Source organism: Carcharodon carcharias, chromosome 17, assembly GCF_017639515.1.
Source record: "Carcharodon carcharias isolate sCarCar2 chromosome 17, sCarCar2.pri, whole genome shotgun sequence".
Classification (NCBI taxonomy): domain Eukaryota; kingdom Metazoa; phylum Chordata; class Chondrichthyes; order Lamniformes; family Lamnidae; genus Carcharodon; species Carcharodon carcharias.
The window spans coordinates 15,584,133-15,610,019 of NC_054483.1; the positions used below are offsets into that span (position 1 = coordinate 15,584,133).

Below are 25,887 nucleotides of genomic sequence, written 5' to 3' on the forward strand. Positions count from 1 at the left end.
TGGGTAAACACAGCACTCAGTCTGGAGCCAAACCAATCAGGAAGGTGCCTGCCTTCAATCCCCGGCCTCCTATTGGTTAGGCAGTTTGAGCTGAGGGACCACTGCCTTTGGCATCAGAATCCCCAGGTCCCTCATTTCAAGCTTTGCCAGTCACCCATTTCAAGCTTTGCCAGTCACCCATTTCAAGCTGAGCCAGCTTCAATGTTCAGTAAGATCATGGCTGATCTTTTATCTCAACTTCACTTTGACACTTCATCCTCTTAGGATTTGGATATCGCAATGACTGATACTCTTATCGACTGTGAATCCACAGCTCAGTAGGGTAGAGAATTCCCAAGGTTCACAGCTCCCTGAATGAAGGGATTTCTCCTCAGCTCAGTTCTAAGTGGCCTTGTCCTGAGACTGTGACCCCATGTCCAGACCCTTGAGTAGGGGGAAAAAGCCTTTTGGTATCGAGCATTCTGTCAATTCCCTGCCCATCTACCTGTTGCAAGTGCATCCAGCCATCACAGGTGGCGAGAGTAACCACCCTTATAGAGACCAAGTCCCATCTTCACACTGACAATGCCCCCCATCCTTTTGAGGAGGGAGAGACTAGCTCATAATGTGATGTTAGCCAGGAACACAGTAATGGGAGGTAAGCCCCTAACCCTTCAAAAAACAAAAAATGGTCGGAATACCGACATTCTGCAGGCGTCTGTGCCCTTCCAGAGGACATTGGATGAAATCCGATCAGCCAGTTTTTAAACATCCCACTCAATTTCCCTTTGTGGTAGATGGACAGGGCAGTTGGGTGGAGTTTATAATAGGCTGCCATTCTGATAAAGCCCACTTCACACCATCACCTGAAGTGAAATTCCACTTCCCCACCCATTGCCTTTCACGCCCTTATTAAGAAATGGTGAGATGCAAAGTTTTGGTTTTGCTGAGCAGACAGAGGGGGCGATCTTGCTGCATTTCCTGCCCTGACCTTGCCAAAGTGTTCCAAATGAGGCAGCGTTGGTTTCAGCAGACAGTGCGAAACCCAATCACAGGGGCTGGGGACTGCAACGGAAACTCAGGACCCACGAGCATCAGTGAAGCCATTCAGAATCAGCAGGAAAGGGCTCATCACTACATTACTGGAGCTCGGTGTGACTGGCTGGAGAAGAACAGCCCTCCGTGCCCCTGTGAGAATACGAGTGCGGGGGTGGGGTGCGGGGGGGTGGGGGGGAGCAAGAGAGGTTACAGGTTACAGAAATCAAAACTGACAGTGCGCTGTATCCTTTAGCCAGACACTGAAACAATAACCTTACAGATACTGACCTGCGGGGTTAGTCAAGTGTTTCCTGTCTATTTCTGAATTTCAGTGGTAGGCCTGTCACCCCACACACACACACACACACAGACCCTATAAGCTAGATAAGGGGAGGCTCTATTCTCACAAACTCTGCCAAGCTCGGAATGTCTCCATGGGCCATGGCTGTGTCAGACTCCAGCCTTGCCTCCACTTAAATAGCAATGATTTTATTCCAAGCAGCCTTTGTTTTGAATCTTGCAGCAAGGTTAATGTTTAGAGACCTGGATAAAACCACAAAAAAAATGGATGGGATCACAAGAGTCCAAGTTTAAGCCTGCAGCTTGTAAAGCGATAAATCTTATAGCTGAAAGCTCCTTTGTTCAACTTGACATTGCTGGAAGAGATGGGAGTGGACGTGGAGGGTGGGGGTGGGATGGGGGGTGCGGGTACAGGAGTGAGTGAACAGGAATGGGTCTGGATCTCAGCACAGTGCAATGCTGGTGGTTGCTGTTTCTGGACCCCTTTTGCAGACTCTAACCACTGGTGTCTTTGTCTATCCCAACGCAGGTGTCCGTCGATTCCAGCTCCTCCATGCACTCGGGTGTCCTGCTGGTTCGGACAGCCCGACATTCGTCCAGCGGCACCCCGATGTTGGCAGGGGTCTCCGAGTACGAGCTTCCCGAGGATCCACGCTGGGAGTTCTCCAGGGACAAGTGAGTGTGCTGTGTGTTCAGCAAGTCTGTGTTCTCCTCTCACTGCCACTGGCCTCAATCTTGGTTTTCGCAAAGCAGCCTGAGATGTCGATGTGGTTCTGGGTTCCTTTCACTGGGAGGGAGGTGGAACTGGCACTCTGCCGATCTTTCCATCAACACTCAGCTAAAAGTTCATTCAGTCAGAACAAAAACAGGAAACGGAATGAAAAATAGAATGTATTCCAAACGTGACCAGACTTATTTATAAATCAGAGCTGCTGCCTGTTTATTAACCTGTGGAGCAGCTGCGGCTCAAGCCCTGAGCATGTGCCCTGGGGTGAACTGGGTGGTTCATGAGGCTGCAAAGGCCACCTTTTTACATGAGACTCGGGCCCATTTCTAAGCCCAAAAGGCTGGGGGTGAAGGTCTCGTGCCAGGAAGCCTGCTTTAAAACGAGCCTGAGGCAGCCTTTCACTACCAGTAGCCCTACAGTTCACAAGCTCACATCAACGGAGAGTGCTGGTGTGAATTGGTATCAGGTCGAGGGAGTGTGCAAGCAGGCCCTGGTAGGTCTCATTGGGAGTTGTACCTGGTGAAGTATAACTCTGGTCAAGGCTGCAAAAGAATGCAGACACCTCATTGGGCCGTTTGGGCATTGAGTCATCTGGCTGCAGAATTTATTAAACACGGGATTGGTTGCCACTCATGCCAGGCTGTTCCTCAGCTTACTGGAAGGGGGCACTGCCAGGCTAAGTTGTCAGTCACACTGTGAGAGTTGAGAGCGTCACTGGAGCGAGCGATGCCAAGTTCACACTAGCGCCAGGATACGTTCAGAGGTCACGCCAGAGCCAAGGGAACTTGATCCAACCTCCAACAATGCACTGCACCTGAGGCCAGGCTGCTTGTAACAAAAACAGTCGAGCTCCAGTCCTCAACAATGATTCGTGTTTACAGAGAGTAGGCTGATGTGTTGTTATGTTATAATTGGATCCAGCCTGCGTTTATCTGGACTGGAGTGTGGTGCACCATTGAAAACCTCACAATCTGCAATTTGATGGGGTAACCGTTGGCAGGCAGTTTGCTATGATGGGCTGTTGTATTGAATTCTTTCTTGCTGGTTCCAGCACCAGAGGGTTAAAATTTGTCATTGCTAGCTGTTTGTGGAAAGTGCAGCGAAGGTGCATCCAGACCGTAAGACAGATGGCAGGATAGATTTCATGGCTGCTGTCGCTGTTAGCTGTGAATTCAAAAAGATATTCAGAGGTTCAGTCAGTTCAATTCGGATATCCCCTGGAGCTTTTAAAATAATACATTTGATTGGCAGCTCGGTGTTCTGAGGGCGTCTCAGGTACTTGAGGGGCAGGAATTGTAAGAACGTAAGACTTGGGAGTAAGCCATTCATCCCTTTGAGCCTGCTCCACCATTCAGTAAGAGCATGGCTGATCTGGTTGTGTTAACTCCACTTTGCTGTCTGCCAACCATAACCCTTGATTCGCTTGCCTTTCAAAAGTCTAGCTCCTTATAGCTCTGCCTTGAATAAATTCAGTGAGCCAGCCTCCACTGCTTTCTGGGGAAGAGAATACCACATACTCTTACCTTTTGAGTGAAAAATGTTCTCCTCATCTCTGTCTTAAACGGTGGACTGTGTCCCCTGGTTCTAGCCTGCCCCACACGTGGGAATGCCCTCCTGGTATCTACCCTCTCAAATTCCCTCAGATCTTATATGTTTCAATAAGATCACCTCTCATTCTTCTGAACTCCAATGGGTAAAGGTCCAACCTGTCCAAGCTTTTTCAGAAGATAACCACCTCATCCCAGGAATGAGTCACGTAAACTTTGAATCATGCTTCCTCTTTGACAGACAGGCCGACAGCTACAGGCTTGTGGGTTTACATTGAGAGCTGCATATGCTCTGTTGACTAGTTGCTCTGAAGCTGTGAGGTCCATAGTTCCAGTCTGAGGCCCACTGGTAGTGGGTTAACAGTGAGTGTGAGAACAAGAATTATGCCTTCAGCTGTTGCGTGACGTTTCAAGAAGATAGTTCCGAATTTATTGTAATGGCACTGACTCTGAAGGGCTCCACAAGGGCTCTTCCAACATCCTGCTGTACACCAAGTGGGAACTTGGTGACATTCCTGAAGCAACAGTTCCACCATTCGCCTGTCAAAGATAGATTTTCGGGGTCTGTTTCCACAGAGTCCGAGCAATTTATTTGTTTAATATTAAGCCAATGTAATGGTTTCTAGCCTAGCCAGAGCCTGATGAAGCCATCTTACACTAATTATTCTCATCTCCATCCATTTTCTACTAGGCCAGAAATCTTGCTCTGTTTTCACTTCTGGGCCTAGCTACAGATTTGTGGGCAGCTAAAAGCACACTGTCAGGGATGTGAACCATGCTTTCTGGAAAGGTTGGCAAGGAAAATATTTAGTGTGCGAATACCCAAATGTCTTGCCAGCTTTAATGTAAGTGCTGTGAAGCTGCTGCAGTTAAATATTTCTAGAGAAATGCTTTCAAAGATGGTTAGCAAATTATATCTATTTATACTGATGGGATCAGTCTTAGACTGATGAGGTTTAGATCGAGACAGCCTATCTTAGTCTGATGAGATCTGTCTTGGCTTGGTGCGATCCATAGAGTCTGTTTCGCTTAATGTAGGGATCTGCCCTGGGTTGAAGGGGACAGCCTTGTGTGAGACAAACTCCTCCATGAAGCACTTCTCACGATTATTATTTTCCAACATCTGCTCAGAGCCAAGAGTAGGAAAGGGCAGAGAAATAAAAACTGAAATACTTGACTGAAGGCCAACAGAATATTGACAGGAGGGGAATTAAATCATCAAAAATTCACGTTTTTGGAGTATCCAATCTTGGATAAATTGATGGGCATTCAAATGTTGGGTCCAGATTTGGGGGGTATTGTTAGGTGCAGAACAAGTATGGCAAGGCAGAAGACACTGCTGCTGTCAGGGACTTGGTAAGTATTGAGTGAATAAGACAGAACAATCAAAGATGGTTCATCTTTGGCCCATTGAAGTGCATCCCTTGAATTTCTCCAACGAGAGAATCCAGCTACCTTCTGAATGCCCCTTGTGTTTGTAGGTCCACTTGGCAGCTTATCCAAACACCTAGCCCTCATTGAAAAAATGTTTCCCCAAAATCACTTCCACTGTTTACATATCACCCGCCTAAATTCTGACTTCTGGTTCATGAATTTCAAGTAAAACTCTGAATTTACTCCCTCTACACCATGTCATGTTTTGTTATAACCGCAAAGTCCCTTTTTGGCCTCCTTCTCTCCAGACTGTTGATAACTTTAAAAAGTTTAAGGTTATTTTCTCGACCCACCGCCCCCATCCCACCCCCCACCCATCTGACACAAAAGCACTCGAGAATGGAGAAGTCTCAATGGAGTGTAAACGGGTCAGAGTTGAGTGCTGTACGTTGATGGTATTACACTCTCTGGAGATGGATATAACTGGATAACTTTAGCCAGTAGGAGGAGAGGGTCAGATGAGGTGAAATACATAATAGGAAGAAGAATGAGAAATATTTGGATTAATCTTGCGGACAGAAGATTAGAAGAGAACCAGGTCCTTTAATGGGCGATTGAGTGTAGAATAAGGACATCCTTCCTATCAGTGATCTCTCATGGGTTCGCTGAATTGGAGCAAGGCCTTGACCGCTTCTGTATCTTTCTTGGTGCTGCTTTGTTATTCTGGAAGTGAGAATAATGTGATTGGGAGCCACATATTCCCCATTGAGATCCTGCTTCAGGAAAGTGTGCTGGCTGAAGGCCAAATGCTTCCCTGTTTCTTTCCACACATTCATCAGATAGAATTCTAGACAGCTACAATACAAGAGTGGAGAAGCCAGGTTACATCTCTACAAAGCCCTGGTCAAATCGCACCCGGAGCACTGAGAGCTGTTCTGGGCTGCACAGCTGAGGAAGCATGTATTATTGGCCTTGGAAGGAGAGCAACAAAATGGACTCATAAGGGTTAAATGATGAGGAGAGATTGCACAAACTAGGTTTCCCTGAAATTTAGATGGTTAAGGGGTAATTTGATCGAAGTTTCAAGACGTTAAGGAGAACAGATAGAAACTATTTCTGCTGGTTGGGGAAACTAGGACTAGGCAGTAGAGTCTAAAAGTTAGAGGCAGATCTTTGAGGAGTGGAGCTAGGAAATACTTGTATACACAAAGGAGTACAAGTTTGGAACACTTCCACAAACAGCACTTGATTTTAAATCTAAGATTGATGGATTTTTGTGCTTCACATGTATTAAGGGATATGGGGCAAAGGGAGGTGAATGGAGCTGGGTTGCAGATCAACCATGATCTCATTGAATGGCAGCAGAACAGCCTTCAGGGGCCTAATGGCCTCTTTGTGTTCCAATATAAGGAACTGTAATGGAGCAGTTGGAGGAGTAAACCACAGATAGTATTTGTACCAGAGGGATGGGACGAACGAGTTGGGGGTGTTGGTGGGGGAGTGCAGAATAATCCATCTGAAATGAAACTAACTGAGTTGCATGCACTTCATCCCCTGTGTTCTCCCTGATCCCTAGGCTGACACTGGGTAAGCCACTTGGTGAGGGGTGCTTTGGGCAAGTGGTGATGGGAGAGACCATTGGCATTGACAAGGATAAGCCCAACAAGCCGGTTACCGTGGCTGTGAAGATGTTAAAAGGTGAGTGCTTGTTTGTTTAGTGACACATCTAAACTCATAGATGGTATCGGTTACTGCACAGTTTCACACTGTTGGAGGCGTTTGAATGGGTGGATGGTGAAGAAGGTAAATTGGGGGAAATGTAAGATGCTCCAGTAATCTCCTGTCTTTCGCAAACCCCTCTCCCAAAGTTGAGCAAGTTGTATGCTGGCATATCTCACACCCTAAAAAGCTGCCTCGACCATTGACCGTGTGTTGAGGCTGGAGAGTGAGTGAAGACTGGTTATTTGGCAAAGCTTAATTATTAGCGTAGCTGCACCCTTTTCAGCAAAGGTCACTGCTCTGTGGCTGATTGAAGCTTGGGTATATTGAGGCCAAGTGTTGTGTCCCTATCACTGCCTTGGCTGAGCTCAGCTCACTTCACCTTTCCTGGTTTGAGTGGTTGTGATTTGTCTACCAGTAGAATTCAACCTGGCTGATATAGTCAAAGACAATAACTACATTGATCTTTCTGTTATCTTTCCTGACACTTTTTTCAGCATTTCCCACTTAGTCATGGCACAGCAGTTGGCAATGCCAATTCTACATGTGTGCAAAGGTACAAAACAGAAGATCCAAGGTCAAATGCACACACGAAACTGCCATTTTCTGTTCCCAAATCCCCACACAAAGGTTTTGAAAAATGTAGGCAGACGTCTTTCGCCCAGTCCTCCTGCTCTGGTCACCAGCATCAGGTTAGCCAATGAGCAATTTAGCCGAGTCTCCGATCCAGTCAACATTTTGTCACTGCCCCACTTTATCCAAATACGGTTAAAGGAGTCCTTTGTTAGAAACTCTTCCCAGGTAGCTCAGCTGGTGAAGGTTCGAGATGGCAAAGTTTAAACCCCTGCTCTGTGCCAACTTACTTGACCTTATTGAGGGTGGTAGCAGCGGTGAGAGTATCCTGAGGTACCTGGGTTCAGATGGGGACAGAGCTGAAAGAATTGTCAATGCTGATGACAATCCAGTGTACCTGGCTGGAGGTGTCGGTCTGAAGACTGTGTCAGACTTAATTATGTTGCCTTCCCTTGTGAATAGCTGAAAAACAGTCATTATCTGTGACCACATGTACAGAAAGCTCAATTAGGTGAGAGCAATTACCAGGTACACTGGATTGTCATCAGCATTGACAATTCTTGCAGCTCTGTCCCCATCTGTACCCAGGGTAGCTCAGGATAATCTCACCGCTGCTACCACCCACGATAAGGTCAAGTAAGTTGGCACAGAGCAGGGGTTTAAACTTTGCCATCTCGAACCTTCACCGGCTGAGCTACCTGGGAAGAGTTTCTACAAAGGACTCCTTTTACCATATTTGGATAAAGTGGGGCAGTGACAAAATGTTGACTTGATCGGAGACTCAGCTAAATTGCTCATTGGCTAACCTGATGCTGGTGACCAGAGCAGGAGGACTGGGTGAATGATGTCTGCCTACATTTTTCAAAACCTTTGTGTGGGGATTTGGGAACAGAAAATGGCAGTTTCGTGTGTGTGTATTTGACCTTGGATCTTCTGTTTTGTACCTTTGCACACATGTAGAATTGGCATTGCCAACTGCTGTGCCATGACCTATACACCTGTATCCCATCTGGAGAGGAGAAGACACATTATAAAGCCCTTAGTCCTGAACCTAAATTAGCAGTGAAGAGGTTAAACATTTCTTGAGACCAAATTCAAGTGATTCTTCCATCCCAGCACACTGTACTTCTTACGGCTGGGTTTATAAATGGTACGTTGTGCATCAGCTGTCAGGATTACTCTGCTTTGGGTAGGCACCAGCCTTTTTAGTGGACTCCAGATCAATATGAAGCTTGTAGGCCAATTTCCTCTGTCTTGCTTGTTGCTAATGGAGATGATAGACAAAGTGAACTCTTCGATCACTCCCTCTCTTTACAGCCGATGCCACAGAGAAGGATCTGTCTGACCTCATCTCAGAGATGGAGATGATGAAGATGATTGGGAAACACAAGAACATCATTAACTTGCTTGGGGCTTGCACTCAGGATGGTGAGTACTGCACAAAGGCAAGGAATGCTGAAAGGGTCAGATCAAATGGTAGCACTTTCTTCATCAAGACCTATCTTGCAATATTAGATTTGTCACCAGGGCTGTTTCTGTTTCTGTCTCTGTCTCAGAATGTCTACAGTCTACATTCATTCTATTTCACGTCTGCAATCTCTAACACTCTCAGTTCTTAAATAGTATGAATTTCTCAACAGCATCCTTTGTAATATATTGCTAAACCCTTATTCCAATTTGAAAGCTTTTGTTGTGGTTTATGTTTCCACAGCCCTCTCTTTCCCGAGAGGCTGTGAGTGGTGTGTATGCCTCTGTGTGAGTGGTGTCGGATGGTGAGACATCCACAACCAAGGTCAACACTGATTGCAACCTTCCTACAAGGGCACTTCCGCTCTGCACCTCATCCATCATCTTAAAATTCACTCCCTCCACCACTGACACAAAGTGGCAGCCACATCTACAAGATGCACTGCAGCAACTTGCCAGCTTGCTTTGACTGCACCTTTCAAAGTTGTGACCTCCACCACTTAGGAGAACGAGGGTAGCAGACACATGGGAACACCACCCTCTGCAAGTTCCCCTTAGACTTGGAAATAGATAAATGTTCCTTCATCATTGATGGATCAAAAAATTGGAACTCCTTCGCCAGCAGTGAGTGTACCTACACCTCATGGACTGCAGCAGTTCAAGAAAGCGATTCACCATCGCCTTCTCTCGGGCAATTAGGGATGGGAAATAAATGGTGGCCTTGCCAGTGATGGCCACGTCCCATGGATAAATAAAATTTACAATAGTGGCACCATAGAGTGGTCAAAATCCATAACCCTGACCTGGCTTCCCTTTTCCTGATTGGAAGATGCTGCAGTCAGTAAGACCACAACCTTTATTGCTATCCCTAGCTGAGATTAGTTAACCCTTCCAGACAAGTAAGCTCCCAGTTTTTGTTGTGCTTAGCGGAATGAAGTGCTTCAGTGCTGTGGAATGGAACTCTCCATGTGTGACGCATGCAGTATTAACATTAAGCTCTCTGAAGCATACAGGCAGATATAGAGTAGCAACAGCAAATTATATTTACATTGTGCCTTTAATATAATAAAAGGCGCTTTGGAGAATTTGATTTGACACCGAGACACATGATGTGATAATGGGACAGGCGAGAGGTGTCTTGAAAGGAAAGAGAGAAGTAGAGAGGTGAGGAGGTAATTTCCAGAGCTTAGAGCCTCGGCAGCTGAAGGTATGGCCGCCAGTGTGAAGCAATTGGAATATGCAAGAGGTCAAAATTGGAGAAGTGAAAATATCTGACGTACGGCTAAAAAAGATTACAGAGCTAGGAAGGGCTGAGGCCATGGAAGGATTGGAAAAGAAGAACAACAGCTTTAAATTGGAGCTATTGCTGGACCAGGAGCCAATGTAGGTCAGCGAGCACATGGGTCATGGATGGAAAAGGATTTGATGCAGTTTGGATATGGACAACAGGGTTTTGATATGCTGGAGTTGACAGATGGTGCAAGCTGAGAGATGGCCAGGAGAGCATTGGAATAGTTGCGTGCAGGGGTAACAGATGCATGGATGAGGGTTTCAGTAAAACAGTGAAGTTTAGATAAAAGCAAACTACTGCGGATGCAGGAAATCTGAAACAAAAACAAAAATAGCTGGAAAAACTCAGCAGGTCTGACAGCATCTGCGGAGAGAAGTACAGTTAACATTTCGAGTCCGGATGACTCTGAGTGAAGCTTAGAGACTTGAGCACAAAATCTGTGTCGACACTCCAGTTCATTACTGAGTGAGTGATCGATGAGACATGAAACTAGGGTCCCGTCTGCCCTCTGAGTAGATGTAAAAGATCCCATGCCATTTATTTGAAGAGGAGCAGTGGGTTTTCTCTGGTGCCCTGGGCAATATTTATCCTTCAGCAAAACAGATTATCTGATTATTATCATGTCACTTTGTGGGAGTTTGCTGTGTGCAAATTGACTGCTGCATTTCCTACATTACAACAAGGACTAGACTTCAAATAATTCTTCATTGTCCGTAAAGCACTTTGAATTGTCCTGAAGTTGTGAAAGGTGTATTGTAAATGTAAGTCTGTCCTTATTCCTTTATGTCTTTCTACTCCCCTGCCAACCCCCTACAACACCCCCAACCATTCTGGTTGAAGGTTATTAACTTGGAATGTTTTTTGGCAGGCCCTCTCTACGTCATTGTTGAGTTTGCCTCCAAGGGTAACCTGCGGGAATATCTGCGTGCTCGCCGACCACCTGGCATGGAGTACTGTTACAACCCTGCCCACGCACCTGCGGAACAGCTGTCATTCAAAGACCTGGTATCCTGTGGTTATCAGGTATCCAGAGGCATGGAATATCTTGCATCGAAAAAGGTAAGAGGCATACCAATGGAGCCTGTTTAAACATTGCTTCTCAGTCAAAGGATCGTGTGCAATATGGGCCGAGGAAGATGGGCTCCTCAAAGTTATAGGGGCAGCCTGTCAGTAAGGGCAAAAGCATCTTCTGACAGACCTCAGGTGTTTGAGAAGGTCCTGAATTTGTTTTATTGCAGGTTAGTGCCATTGGTGCCACAGCTGTTGGACCAGTTGCTCCGCAGTTGATGGCAGTAGCTTTTGGGAGCACCTATACTTGGAAAGGGATTTTCTACAGCAAGATTGGGGTAGACACCAGGGATAAACATGCATCCCTGGAATCCAGTGTTGCTCTGGTGTAAGTGTGGTATCTAAGGCTATCCGACCCTTTTGGTTGAAAAACCATAGGGATTTGGTGGTGACATGATAGAGCTTGTGCCTGACCCATTGCCCCCTCCCCATTCTCCAAACTATCAACCTGATGAGAGGGAGTGAACCTTGTCCTCTTGCCTCCCAGTTGTCCAGGCAGTTTCATTGATCATGTGTTCCTCTTCAAGATGCATGTCCAGTTTTGTGTTGAAGAGATGTAAACGACTAACTCAGATGGTGTCCCTTGGCCACCAGCTGCCCTCTCAGTAAACTCATGGTTCTTACCTTTGCCAATATTGCCCCCTAACCTGCCCCCGTCAATCCTTCCTCTGTTGGTGTTGACTCATTCTTCTGCTGTGTCCCCAAGACATCGCCATTTAGCTGTTGGCTAATCAATGGGGAGACGAGCAGTGGTGAATCCAATCTGGTCCCCACCAACCCCCGGCCCCCAAACTCCACTTCGACCAGCCAAACAAAAATATCAAGGATGGGAAGAATAGTGTTTAGAAGAATGAGAGGAGATCTCTTTCAAACAGAAGATCTTGAGAGGGCTTGACAGGATAGAGGCTGATTCCCCTGGCTGGAGAACCTAGACCATGGGGGCATAGTCTTAGGTTATGAGGTTAGCCACTTAGGACTGAGATGAGGAGAAATTTCTTCAATCTTTGGAACTCTTTACCCCAGAGGTTTCTGGATTCTCAGTTATTGAGAATACTGAAGGGTGAGAATTTGATATATTTTTGGCTGCTAAAGGAATGAAGGGATATGGGGATTGAGGCGAAAGTGAATTGAGGTAGAAGATCGGCTGTGGTTTTATTGAATAGTGGAGCATGCTAGAGGAACCGTATGGCCTATTCCTGCTCCTATACTTTATGTTCTCAGAACCTTATGTTTCAAGGAGATCACCTTTCATTTTACCAAACAGGGGAGCTGATTGGCCTGTTTGATTCAATTTCCCCTCATAAGACAAGCCTCTCATTCTATGAATCAATCTATCAAACCTGTGTTGCATCTTTTCAAAGGCAGGCATATCCTTCCTTGGGATGGAGACCAAAAAGGTACAGAGCGTGGTCTCACCAAATTCCTATGTAATTGCAGCAAGACTTGCTGAATTTCATTGCATCTTTGTTCAGTAGTGTACTCGCCACCCTTGTACCTCTGTAGTTCAGCCACCTTCATTGCATCTTTGTTTCAGATGTGACTCTCTCATGCAGGAGTTCCAGATCTTTCTTTATTTTCAGCCTGATGACTTGGGGTTTGCAGGCACATGAAGTGCTCCCTCAGTGGCAATGAGACAGCTACCTTCATTTCATAGGTTCTTAAATGGTCTTGTGGAGATTTCGCTATCTGTGTCCATATCCTCTCAGTTGGTGAAATGCAACTGTTTGGTAGTTTTGGGAAGTCTCCAGATATTAACAGGCCTTTCTCTCCACAGTGTATTCACCGGGATTTAGCTGCAAGAAATGTCCTGGTGACAGAGGATAATGTGATGAAGATTGCTGACTTCGGACTTGCACGAGATATCCACCACATAGATTACTACAAAAAGACAACAAATGTGAGTGTGTGTCGCGGTGTGTCAGATTGTGAGTGATGTACAGGCCGATCTTCTGTTGTTCAGGCCACCTCCATTGCACCCCTGACGCTGAGCTGCCTGGGTGTTCCTGCATCATTGTACCTCCTCATCAAGTAAATGATGGCCATAATTATTTAGTACAACAACAAAAAAATACCCCAACCTCCCTCAGACGTTTACAGGGCAGTTTTAGCCCTGGACAGCCCATGGGACTCTGAGTGGATAGGCTGTTAAAATCATATGGGGCCCACTCACCGAGGCCTTGCATCCTTCCTTTAGGCTCTGATTTTAACCTGCTCTTCTGAACAGGTGGGAGGGACAAGCAGCGGCTTGGGCAGGAGGACTGTTGTGATTCTCCCATCAGGTCACCTGAACAGGCTGAGGCATTGGGGCCAGAAGAGACCCTTTTATTTTTTTTTTAAACTACTTTGGACTTTCCACCTGGGGACTCACAAGGAACAAGAGTGAGGCGTCTTCCTTCAGGCCCCATAAGGAAAGATTCAACTTTCCTCTCCAACCTCTGATCACGGGTTCCTCTTTGACATTCTAATTCCATTCAGCAACCAGCCGTCATTCCCGCTGCTTTTGGGGAAAATCCTGGCGGCTTGGATTTGGAGTCTCCCCAGCCTCTCACTGCCTCGTCCCTCCACCCTGGCGAGGCTTTCCTATGGGTCAGCAGGGATGGTGCATGGGTTGGCAGCCGATGAAAACCATGGCTTCCACTTGAGATTGAAGAATTTAGATTGAAGAACTGTTTCATTAGTAGCTTTTCAAAATTGAATTGAATAAATAGTTGAAGGAGGAAAAAATTTGCAGGGGAGAGTGGGACAAACTGATTGCTCTTTGAAAGAGACTCGATGGGGCAAATGGCCTCCTTCAGTGTTTTCTTACTCTCTGATTGTATGAGAGAAATTTGAATAGTTGGACTCTATTCAGTCCATCAGGCCTACACTATTGCTAGATCCACTTGACAATTCTACTTTCCTGCTCCTTCTCCGAAACCTTAACAATACAAAAGGAGGTCACTCATTCGTTTTACCTCAGCCAGTTGCTTGGTACAGCAATCCAGAGCTAACCCCACAACCTGACCATTGCCTCATGTACCCAGTACGCTCACCATATCAAGAGGATCTAATACCCTTTTCAATGTTGTAACTGATACTGTTCAATAGCTACTTGCTTTCCATATTCTAATTCCCCATATTAGAAAAAGTCTGCCCTCCTTCAAGCTCTACCATCAGCATATCCCTATTTCATTTTTCCCCATGTCATTATCTGGCATCCCCTTAAATGTATCCATGCTATTACCCTCAACTACTTCCTGTGGTTGTGAGTTCCACATTATAACACTCTGTGGTTGAAGAACTTATTCCTGAATTCCCTATTAGATTGATTCTTGATTATCTTGTAATTATGTCCCCTAGTTCTGGATTTTCATGCAAGTGAAAAACACCTTCTCTACATCTACTCTATCAAATCCTTTCTTGATTTAAAGGCTTCTATCAGGTCACCCCTGTGTCTCTCTCTGAGAGAAAAGGGCCCCAGTCTGTTCAGCTTTTCCTGATATGTGTATCCCAGTTCAGGGGTCATCTTCGTGAGTCTCTTTTGCACCTTCCCTAGTATCCCTATATACTTCTTGCATTATAGAGACCAGGACTCAGCTCAGGAAACCAAATGTGATCTGACCAAGGTTCAATAGACATTTAACATAATTTAACTGAGTTGAAAAACATTGTGCTAGAAGCTGGCCCCACCCATAAAACTGAGCACAATGCCAGGATAAATTCATTTGCTAAGAAACTCGACTAGTTTGTACCTGATTCATCAATTATGCACAAAAGTGGAAACCTCCCAGTCAATTCAGACATAGCTTTAGGCTCAACCTGGAATTCCCAAGGCTTCATGGTGTAACCCTGCCTGATACATAGACACAAAACCTGAGCACCCTTAGGTGGAGGTGTTGGGGTGGGGGGCATGGGTAGAGCACGGGCTTGTTCCTCTCTCACACATCATGGATGATTGTCCTTCTGTTGAAGTGCATGGTATTGGAGGGGGCCATTGTGTTTGTCAATCTGTTGTGTTTGCATGTCCAAAGATAGGTCACCATCAGGTACTCATTTGTAATGCATTGTCTTATTTTGGTTGCTGTTTGGTTTTACAGGGCCGGTTACCTGTGAAGTGGATGGCCCCAGAAGCCTTGTTTGATCGAATATACACACATCAGAGTGACGTGTAAGTATGAGTTGAATGTTCAGTCTACAAAGCAGGTACATCCTGGCTGTATCTTGAGATTGACAGACGCATGAGGCAACAGCTTTGACACGGGTAGACAGCAGTAATTTGCATTTATACTACACTTTTAACAGCCCTTTGTGGGAGCGTTATCAAAGACAAACTCGCAGGGGAATGGCTGGGGAGGAAGGTGGTGGGGAGTTGGGGCAGTGGGTGGGGGGCAGTGAAGAGGGAGAGTATCAGATCAGGGACTCCATTTCTGTTGCCATAGGTACTGACTTGTGGTGATGGAAGATGTGCCGTTCAGTTGGCCTCCCTTTTGCCAATGATATCTTCAGGCTGAGAGAGTGCCAGGAAGGATAACAGAGAAAATAGGAACAGGAGTAGGCCATTCGGCCATTCATTATGATCATGGCTGATCATCCAACTCAATAGCCTGCTCCCGCTTTTCCCCCATACCCTTTGATCCCTTTCGCCCCAAGAGCTATAACAAGGTTTTGGCTTCAACTATTTTCTGTGGTAGCGAATTCCACAGGGGGAAAAAAGTCCTCCATACATGTGTTATTCAGTCTCACCACGAGCTACACTTTTATTTACAAGATTATATTGTTAACTGATGTAGTCTCCTTCAGGGTCCACCCAATCCTCAATGTATTTTTCTGGTGAATCCCTTGTTTTCTTGGTCTGTGTGACACCAGAGAGGATGTGAGCTGGTCTAATATTATGCCAGTGTGAGCTAATGGTGTCTCCGCTTACCAGAAACTCTTCTTGCTTCTCAGCTGGTCCTTTGGTGTGCTGTTGTGGGAGATCTTCACCCTGGGTGGCTCTCCGTACCCTGGAATTCCAGTGGAGGAGCTCTTCAAACTGCTGAAGGAGGGACACAGGATGGACAAGCCTTCAAACTGCACCAATGAACTGTGAGTAAAGGCCAGTCACAGCAATTTTGTGAGGATGATGAAAGGCAACCCTTTCCCCCACCATCCCTCTCGGGCAAGTGACTGATCAAAGCCATGCCACCGTATTGAGGCCCTCGGCAGAGTTTGAGGGTGAGGTGTGGTTAAGCTCCTTTTGACCGTGATCATGGAGGAAGAACCTAAACGTGTGTAGCTCGACGTGCAGCAAGTGAGATGACTGACGAATTCGTCTGTTGTGCTAGTGTTGGTCGATGAGGCGAATGTTGACCAGGGAAATGCCCCTCTCCCTGTTCGTGCGCTATCACAGGATCTTTTAACAAACGCCCAAAGGACCGAGGAAGAAGTGTCTCATCCCCAGAGTTGCCCCTCCCACTGTGTGACAGGCTCTGAGTTATATACGCGCGTGTGTGTGTGTATGCGCGCGCGTAGTCAATTTAAATGTTTATCTGCTCAGACAGATATGCTGATTAGTCCTAAGTGACATGTACGTCCTCAGTGAGCCCCTTTCTGCAGTGAATGACTCTTTTTGAATGGCACTGTGAGAGCCACGCTATTCTTCAGTGGAAGAATCCAATCTGGAATTTACTCTCTATGGACAAGGAGTTCTGTTTTGCTCCCTATTTATTTGCTTTTATTTTGCTGTGTGTTGATGTGTTGACCAGGCAAAGGCAAGAGTTGGAGCTGAACAATAACCAGGCCTGGTGGATCGTATCAAACAGCATGTCCCTTTGGCTGTTCACAATAGGTATTTTACTGACCATGCTCAACCGGCCCATGCTGGCAAAATTCAGAACATGGTGTCCAACATTAGATGTGATTCCGTGACTGGGTTCCATGCTTGGACAGCACTTATTAAACAATCCCAAGTGTGCTTAAAAATTACACCAACAACCAATTTAAGATTATCAGTCAGGCTTGCAATGTAGCTCATTTATCTGTGCTAGAAACGTCATATGTTCGTCGGCAAGACCTTGAACTTAGCAAACAGAAAACATTCGTGTCGAGGTATTACGTCTTTTTCAATTAAAAAGTTTGGGGAATAACTGCTTGCTGGCACATTCCCCATGGCAACCCCACCAATAATCAGTGCAATTGCCAACCAATCAGCACCCTTTTCTCATGCAGTATAAATTGTTGTTCCCTTTGAAATTCTAGCATTTCTGCACTGATGAGTGCAAGGTGAAAAGCTTGGGCAGATGTCTCTTCCCTTTCTATTACTGCTGAAAAAAAAAATGTCAGGGTTTACTCAGTGCTTCACCCCTTAGAACTGAGGGAATATTCATCCGGTGCTGCTCATGTCAAAGGCCAGGTTGGGAGGCATCCCCTTTGACCTAATTCTTCCATAATGCCAACCTGTTACAGAATCCAGCTTTTTCTTAAATGATTCCTGTGTTAAGGCCCTCGCTGCCAGTCCTGACTTGAGAGAAACTCCAGCTGTTACTGTTTAAACAAACCCACTTCCTCTGCAAGGTTTGAATGTTGCCCAGAATGTGTAGTGGACTTGTGTGCATGTGCGATCTTCCTTCACAGAGTGATGCTATTTACCTGTATTTAACTGGCTTCCTCTTCATTCCCAGATACATGACGATGAGAGACTGCTGGCATGTCATGCCTTCACAGCGTCCAACGTTCAAGCAGCTGGTCGAAGACCTGGACAGAATTGTAGCAATGACTTCCAATCAGGTGAGAATGAGTTTTGAGAGTGTTCAGGGCAATGAGGGTGTGTTAAACCAACGGTCTGAGGACTTGTCAGCCTTACATTCTGCCACTGTCTACGCTGATTTACAAGAGAGCTCAAGCTCAGCTAAACTTGGGGGAGGGTGTGATTTTTCACATCTGTTCTCTCCATAAGTTCCTGCTGGTGACCGTTTAGTAACTTGGTGGGGTTGGGAGGGGGTGGCAAGGAAGGTGGGTAGAATAGTGAAGAATGATAGCAGCTAGCTTCTGCCATTGGGTCTTTGCTCCATTCCTCGTTTGTGAGGCCAGACAGTCAGTGTCAGAGCTTAATTGTACCATGAGGAGGGCAGATGTCCCCATCCCCACATCAGACACTTCACTTGTGGTCATCGAGTAGCAATCCAGAGCAGGAACCCTGGTTTTGCTAAAAGGTTGTTGACCTGACACGTTAACCCAAACTCCTTTACTCCACAAATTCGGAGTGCTTCTGGAATTTTAGTTTCAATTGGAAGTGAATTGAATCCATAACAACTTGTGATTTGCTGTTTATTAGCGTGGGGTCAGCCATGGTAATCTCTGGCCTGGAAGGACAACAGCCGTCAAAATGAAAGCTCCAAGTGTCGGAGGAGTTGGGGGGTGCTTTTCTGAGGCTGGGAGAGCTGAAGGGAACATTACCCTGTCCATGACCCAAATGTACTTTGACGCTGACATGGCGAAAAAACATTTCCATTCACCACCTTGTTAAAATAATACTTGGCTTGTGGGAGAGAATGTAGAAAGGCATGTTTTCAGTCACCTTAAGCAGAGCGTTGCAAAGAGGAATCTAAGTAGATGAATTATATAGCTGAGAAATGGAGGAAATAGAAAGGCCATTTATAGAGAGGCCTTGTAACAGTCTGGAGGATGTGTGGTTACAAATCCTTCAGAGTTTGGTTGACTTAGCCAAGCCCACTTCAAAAAGCCTACAATTCAGACTTCCAAATATATGCCCTGGTGGAGCCTTTTAGTTCCTGGCTAGTCAGGGTGTTTATTTGGAGATCTTGTTCATGATTTATTTTGTCTTGATGGTTTGCAGGACTACCTGGACCTGTCGGTGTCCTTGGATCAGTATTCACCCAGCTTCCCGGATACCAGGAGCTCCACGTGCTCTTCCGGTGAAGATTCGGTCTTCTCTCACGACCCTCTGCCTGAAGAACCCTGCCTTCCAAAGTATCCGGGACACATCAACGGAGGCCTTAAGCGGAAGCACTGAGAAACGGTCACCTTGTTCCAGTCCAGTAAAACTCCTGAGGTGTCATTTCATGAAGCCACTATGTTATTCACTGAATCGAACCTGGTTTCTCTGCACAGCCACTTGTAGTGGCCTGTGTATGTTTTGAGGTTATTGCCCTCTAAGGCTGCCCATCATTCTTAACCAACATTTATCAATTATTTTTTAAAAGCCACGAGTCATTCCTTGCAATGGCCTCATCAATCAAAATCTTTCTGGACCTACCAGGGAGGACTGGCATCGTATGAAAGCCTTAAGGAGCTGGACTTTGAGAGTTGTAGTCTGGTTGTTAAGCAGTTTGCCCACCCTACTCTTCTTCCCCCTCCCTTTCTCCACCCTGTGTCCTCTCAGTCTACAGGTAGCCCGAACATGTGAGGTTATCAAGTTCGAAACAGCCTCATGTGTACAGATGCTTTCGAACCAGTGGGCTTGAGGAAGTGTACAATGGACAATCGAGGAAAGATCTCCGCTTTGAGTGGAGAGTCTGATGCCTTTTAGCAAGGACCTGGAGGGATCTTCCATTTTCACCCAGCTCCTGTGTGCTCTTTCACTCTGCACTGCACTAGAGTCACTGACTGCTCCTCCCTGTGTCTAAGAGCTGGGTTTCTGGTAGGGGACCAATGGACACAAGGTCATGGATTAAATCCCGTGCTTTGTAAAACTGAGAACTTAACGCTGAGTGACAGAATGCAGAAGACAGCTCTGCTTACATTGTAAATATAGCCAAATATGTATAAATATAAATATATTTACATGAAATGTTTTTTGTAAAGAAAAAAGGTGGTTACCAGGATATGTACCTGTAGGGATTGACTTATAGATATCATGATTGTGTCCTGTTCTATGCTTGGGGCTTTCTACATGCTTTCTACACGAAAGAGGGCTTCAGTGATGAGGGCGTTCTGGTATGAACTTTGAATTTGCCATAAATAAATGAAATAAATTGGACCTGAATCTATATCATGGGTACAAGGGACAGCAGAGAGATGGGCTGAATGTCACGCTCTGAATTGATTGATTGGGCCACAGAGTTTGTTACTTGACCTGACTGGATTGAAGAGCAGCCGTGGAATTCTTGTTTTTAAAATATTGGTTTTCTCCACTTGGGGCTCTTGGATATTCCACATGCTGCTTATAGCGCCAGCTGAGAAGATAGGCAGTCAATAGCAACTCACATTTACATAGTGCCTTTAACAAAAACATCCCCTGTCAGTTGCCAGACCTCCGTGGGCACCATGATGCTTGTCTCAAGTGTGGAGAGAATCAGATGCAGAATTGCCCTGCCTCACTTAAGGACCCTGCTTGGAACGCCCCCCCCCTCCCCCTGACCCCATTCACCCAGCCCCTGCCTGTCTCACAGTGAAGCTCTTGTCCTTTATCTCTCAACCTTTCTGTGCTATTGCAACCATGTTCTCTAAACTCCCATTGTGCTGCTGGTGATATTGTATCCACCTCCATTCATTGTGAACACACAAGTCCCAAGAATGAAGTAGCTCCAGTGATGTTCTGGGAAAAGCCAGGTCCTGCTCTTGATTCACAGTGAGACCCAAGTGCCCAATTGCCACGTGCATTGAAATAATCAATCTCTTGGAACCAACAGTGATGAATGCACTCACTGATCTCAAACCACTTTGAAAAGGCACAGCAATGGGCTGAGGGCCAACTCCATTCCTCCACCCCCACACCCACGTTGCAACAGCATCTGTTGACAAAGGTCAGCCAAAACTACCTGCCAGTTTTAACACACCTGCGGTACCCTCAATGTGAGTTCTTAGGCACTAATCTGCCCCAGCGCACCTTATTGAAATGCCACCCTTGATGAAGGAGCTGAGACAACTATGGAAAGCACCAGGGGCCACAGCTAATGTTCTCCTCATTGCCAAGTCCAGGCAGCCACTATGCAGGTGGGGCCAACAGCAGGAGCCCTGATGTTTTCACCAGGGAGCTCCAGAGAAAATCAGTAAACACAAATCAGACTGGGAATCAATGCTGAAAGGGCCTATTGAGTTTCATGCCAGGTGTTTTGATGTTAAACACCCCTCCCATTCTACAGGACAGTCATTATGAAGTCACTCGGGAACTTGGTAAGTAGAGGTAGCCAATACCATGTAACTGAAGTTGTTACAGACAGGAATACACAGTTCACTTGTGTTCATGGCTCCCAATAACATCGCTTATCATAGTCACCAGCCACAAGACAACAAAAATAAAGCACACTAAGCAAAACTTGGCAGCTAAGTTTGTGAGGAGAACGGGATGTATAGCAGCAGAACATTTGTGAATGGAAGCAGTGTACTGCATGTGCTCGCAGCTGCTGCTCACTGATAAAGAAGCTGGAAGGCTTTGCCAGATTCCAAGCCCTTGAATTGAAACCAGTTCACTTCAGCCCAGAGGTGGGAGTGGACTGGCTGAGATCTCATTCATCTCTCCTCCCTGTTCCACCCCCTGCTCAAGCTGAGGACTACTCCGTGAGTCAATTGCCCAGAACAATGATTGTGGATAAGATGCACATGATCTTCAGTTGACTGCAATAACTTGAGTGTTCACATTTCCACACACAGTATCAGCAGCATCACACACCACTGGAAGAGGCCATTTGGCCCCAATGTGCCTGTACTGGCTCTTTGGAACGAGCTATCCAATTGTTCTCACTCCCCTGTTCTTGCCCATTTGACATGCAAATATTCCCTTCCCAATTCCCTTTTGAACTGAATCAGCTTTCACCAGCCTTTCAGGCAGTGGGATCCACATCATGACACCTCAAGTTTAAAAAATAATGTTCATTTTCCCCTCTGGTTCTTGTAGCAATTATCTTCAACCTGTGATCTCTGATTACTGACCCTCCTGCTAGTGGAATCAGATTCTCCCTATTTGCTCTATCAAATATATATATCACTCGGTGCATACTTGGCTTTGTACCCCTACCTCACTGCCCCAGACCCAGAATAGTCCTTGTTCCATTGATCCACTGCTAACAAGAGTTTTTTTTTATTTATTCATTCATAGAATGTGGGTATCGCTAGCTAGGCCAGCATTTAATGCCCATCCAAAGTGGCAGTGAGCCACTGCTTTGAACTGCTGCAATCGATGTGGTGTAGGTACATCTACAGTGCTGTTAGGGAGTTCCAGGATTTGGACCTAGCGACAATGAAGGAACAGCGATACATTCCCAAGTCAGGATGGTGATTGGCTTGGAGGGGAACTTGCATCTGCTATCCTTGTTCCTCTAGGTGGTAGAGGTCATGGGTTTATAAGGTGCTATCAAAGGAGCCTTGCTGAGTTGCTGCTGTGCATCTTGTAGATGGTACACACTGTGCCACTGTGTGTCGGTGGCGGACAGTGTGGATGTTAGTGGATGAGGTGCCAATCATGTGGGCTGCTTTGTCCTGGATGATGTCGAGCTTCTTGAGTAGTGTTGGAGCTGCACTCGTCCAGGCAAGTGGGGAGTATTCCATCACATTCCTGACTTGTGCCTTAGGTGGTGGACAGGCTTTGGGGAGTCAGGAGGTGAGTTACTCACTTCAGGATTCCTAGCCTCTGACCTGCCCTTTAGCCATATAAATATAGTGGCTATGAATAATTGGGGGATGGGGAGGGAGACATGGTCAAAGGGAGAGGATAATGAGGCTTTCTACCCCAGTCTTCAGTTAAAGGGTGCCACATGAACTGTATACCAATGTCATAAAGGGAGCTGTGCTGGTGATGTTTGTTTCACATGTAATTAAGATGGATCTTGCCTGAGCTGATTTCTCCCACTGCCAAACCCCCATGTATATTGTGTTTTAAATGTAACTGAGGACCATGACAGAGGTGATGGTGATTTGACCAACCTCCCAGCCAGCACTGTGGGTCAGCATTCTCTGCTCTCTGTGAAGAATCTGAGAGGCATCGCACCTTTGGGTGCCATGACGACGTGTTGTACCTAAGTCAAATTATGTGCATGAGGTAAACCTGCTATTACCTAATTTATTGTTTTTTTTAAATAAAAAATGAAATGTTTTTCCTTTTTTATAAATGTTTATGCCAGTTTTAAAGTTGACCTGTAGTTATTCTTATATTTACCTTTTTTTTGTGATTAAATTCCTTTGAACATTTTAGTTGCCTTTATTTTGTTGGTCTGTCTGTGAGCTTCTTTTGGTTTTCTTTCGGATTCTGCGCTTGCCCCCACCCCCAACCCATCGTTCTGTGTATTTTGCGTGTAACAGGAGTTTCTTATTCCTTTGAAATTAAAGGCCCTCCTGTCGTGTCTTCGGTAACCCTGGACCCCGCACCTCATTCTCAGCCAACAGAGCAAACTGTAGCGCTGCCTCCATCCTCCTCAACAGCCTGCAGCCTTGAGTTGACCCCACTCTTGGATTTTTTACCCCAGTTCCTTTGGGTGTTTGCCCAGCATCCAATAGATCTTGTTATGCAAGAGTAGGCCATTCTGCCACTCGAGTCTCTTCCAGCATTCAATTAGACAATGGTTGCTCTCTATCTGTATACAGATGTTCCCAGGCCCATGTTGCTGTCCGCCACCTCTTATCGACTTGTGGTGGGTGAGTGTTCATGGCAAGGTCACTTTTTGATCCTTCGATGTCGGCTCTCCCTATCGTTGTGAAGCAGATTTCACCAAGTGTTGGATCGTTCACTCACTACCAGGGAATGTGAGTTGGGATTAGAACATCCTGGGACAGCTTAGCTTTACCCTGCTGATGATTGTGTCGTTGCAATAATAATCCCGCTCAGTGTGGGAAGAACTGCAGGTTTAGACATTTAGTGGATGTGCTTGGCTGAGGAGCCAGTGGTGCAGAGCTACCATCTGTGGGATTATCACTGAAGGCCACTCAGTCAGAATGTCCCCTAAACTATCTGCAAATCAGATTAAGATTCCATCATTGAAAGATTGATTCAAAGAGGTTTCAAAGAGAAACCAGGAGAACTTTGTGCACACAGAGATCTGTGAGGTGGTGGAATTCACTTCCAGGGTCAGTAATTAAGGGAGAAGTTTTGGGCTGAGTTTTCTGGGCCCCCTGATTGCAGGATTGGAGACAGGGGAGCTGGGATGGGATTGCCCCCCAATTCAATGTTGCTCAGAAAACTTTCCAGGGAGTTGAGGGAATGGATCAGCTGCTTGCAGAAAGAATGCCAGCAGCCACTAGGCATATTTAAGGCTCCAATTAGGGGTGGTTTAGTGGACTCACTGGCATTTTTCTGACAGCAAAGCAACCCCTTGGCTACACAGGGAGGCTACAAGCTCCATGGATGCCCCATACCCCAAAGAGGGGGCAGCTTGACAGCAAAAGCCGCAATTGCAGCTCAAAACGCTACTGCCAATTTTGGGTCTTGTCTCCACTCAGAGGAATCTGCCTGCTTGGCTGCTCTGAATTTTTAGTTTAACTTTGTGCCTCTGAGCGTGCCCTCATTTTGAGATGCCCAGTTGTCCCCTACCTGCTTCAGCAGTGCCCTCCTCTCTCAGAGGACTGCCAGGGCTCTAGAGTTTCAGACCCTTTGGGCTGGTGATAAGCAGAGCCTGCCCACTTCTCTGTATAGAAAGTCAATTAGGAAGCCACCTCCAGATCCGAACCTCCCTGGCCTGAACCCCATTTGATCCCAACGTCTAGGTCCAGGAAATCCTGCTCTACACCAACATTGATGGTGAGATTGGACAGATGGCTGAAAGAACAGGGATCGAAAGATTATGGAGGTAAGATGGGTACATTGAATTATTCTGCTCATCTGAAGGGTAAACACCAATGGCCTGCTTGGTATTGTAACTTTTCTGTATGCGTGTATTTATTGACTTCGTAATACTTAATGTCCACTGTAAAACTTGGTGACAGAGCTGTGATTGTCCACTGAATTCCAAGGTGTCACAACAGAGCAACCGGTTGATCAGATTCTGAAAGTTAATCTTTCATATTTTTTTAAGGGGAAGTGAGGTGAACTATCAATTGTTCCAGGTGACAAGTATCACTGCTGGCATGTGGGCCACTTTCAGATGTCGGGTGCAGCTGCAGCAGACTCCCAGTGTTGTGGCTCAGTAATGTAGTTGCCAGGATTTCTCTTGCGCTGGTATAATGAGCAACCCGATGACCTCTCCCTGTGAGACTGGCAATCAGTGCAAGACTTGTAGCATGGGCTTGCAGTGAGATTCATCAAAAGTTATTTAATAAAGGCCAATAAAGTAGAAGAAGAGCAAAGGGTTGAGGCAACTGCCCATGAATCTGTATGAGATGATCAGAAGGTTCACTTTGGTAAGCCATACAGTGGTTTGGCTGTTCATATTTTTGTGAATGGACACTTTTCTCAAAATAAATAATTCTGTGGATTTGTTTGAAATGATCCCTTAATTGTGACATTCCCCAATGCTGCTATTGGGTGGGAGGTGGCTGTTCTCTTTGCTCTTTGGATTCCTTATGCTGTATGTGATTCCTCAGCTGAATGTGTTGTCAGGCAACATGTTGATGAACTTCTGCTTTGGCCACTTGCTGACCTCGCTGAGACGGATACAAAATTTACTTGCGCCCTGATTCTTTTCCTTCCCCCTCCTTTTCTAATGGAACATGTCCCTTAACCAGGCAAAAACAGAACACTTAACTGGAATAACAATAGAATCTAGTGCCTCATCTGGGGTGGGGGAAAATTTACAGTGTGTACAACCTGTCATGAAATGATAAAGACACTTGTGAAGGATGTATTGAAAATGTCGCTGCACAGGCAAAATATCCCATCTGTCCTGTTCATCGGTATTGTCAAGAAAGAGTCCTACTGCTCAGACGCACAGCGCAAGGTATGCATAAGTCAAGCACTGGTG

At 45.9% G+C, this 25,887-nt stretch overlaps 1 protein-coding gene across 5 annotated transcripts in view; it reads left to right on the forward strand.

Annotated features, from left to right (window-relative positions):
* Window positions 1-20,045, forward strand: part of LOC121289581 (fibroblast growth factor receptor 1-like) — a 199,000-nt gene extending 178,955 nt beyond the window's left edge. For all 5 annotated transcript variants that reach the window (XM_041209136.1, XM_041209137.1, XM_041209138.1 and 2 more), the window contains 9 exons: window positions 1,847-1,992; window positions 6,542-6,663; window positions 8,575-8,685; window positions 10,884-11,074; window positions 12,858-12,980; window positions 15,160-15,230; window positions 16,010-16,147; window positions 17,722-17,827; window positions 18,897-20,045. In XM_041209136.1, the coding sequence (XP_041065070.1) occupies window positions 1,847-1,992; window positions 6,542-6,663; window positions 8,575-8,685; window positions 10,884-11,074; window positions 12,858-12,980; window positions 15,160-15,230; window positions 16,010-16,147; window positions 17,722-17,827; window positions 18,897-19,073 (1,185 nt within the window). In that variant the 3' untranslated portion in view covers window positions 19,074-20,045. The remainder of the gene's footprint in view (window positions 1-1,846; window positions 1,993-6,541; window positions 6,664-8,574; window positions 8,686-10,883; window positions 11,075-12,857; window positions 12,981-15,159; window positions 15,231-16,009; window positions 16,148-17,721; window positions 17,828-18,896) is intronic.
* The last annotated feature ends 5,842 nt before the right edge of the window (window positions 20,046-25,887 follow it).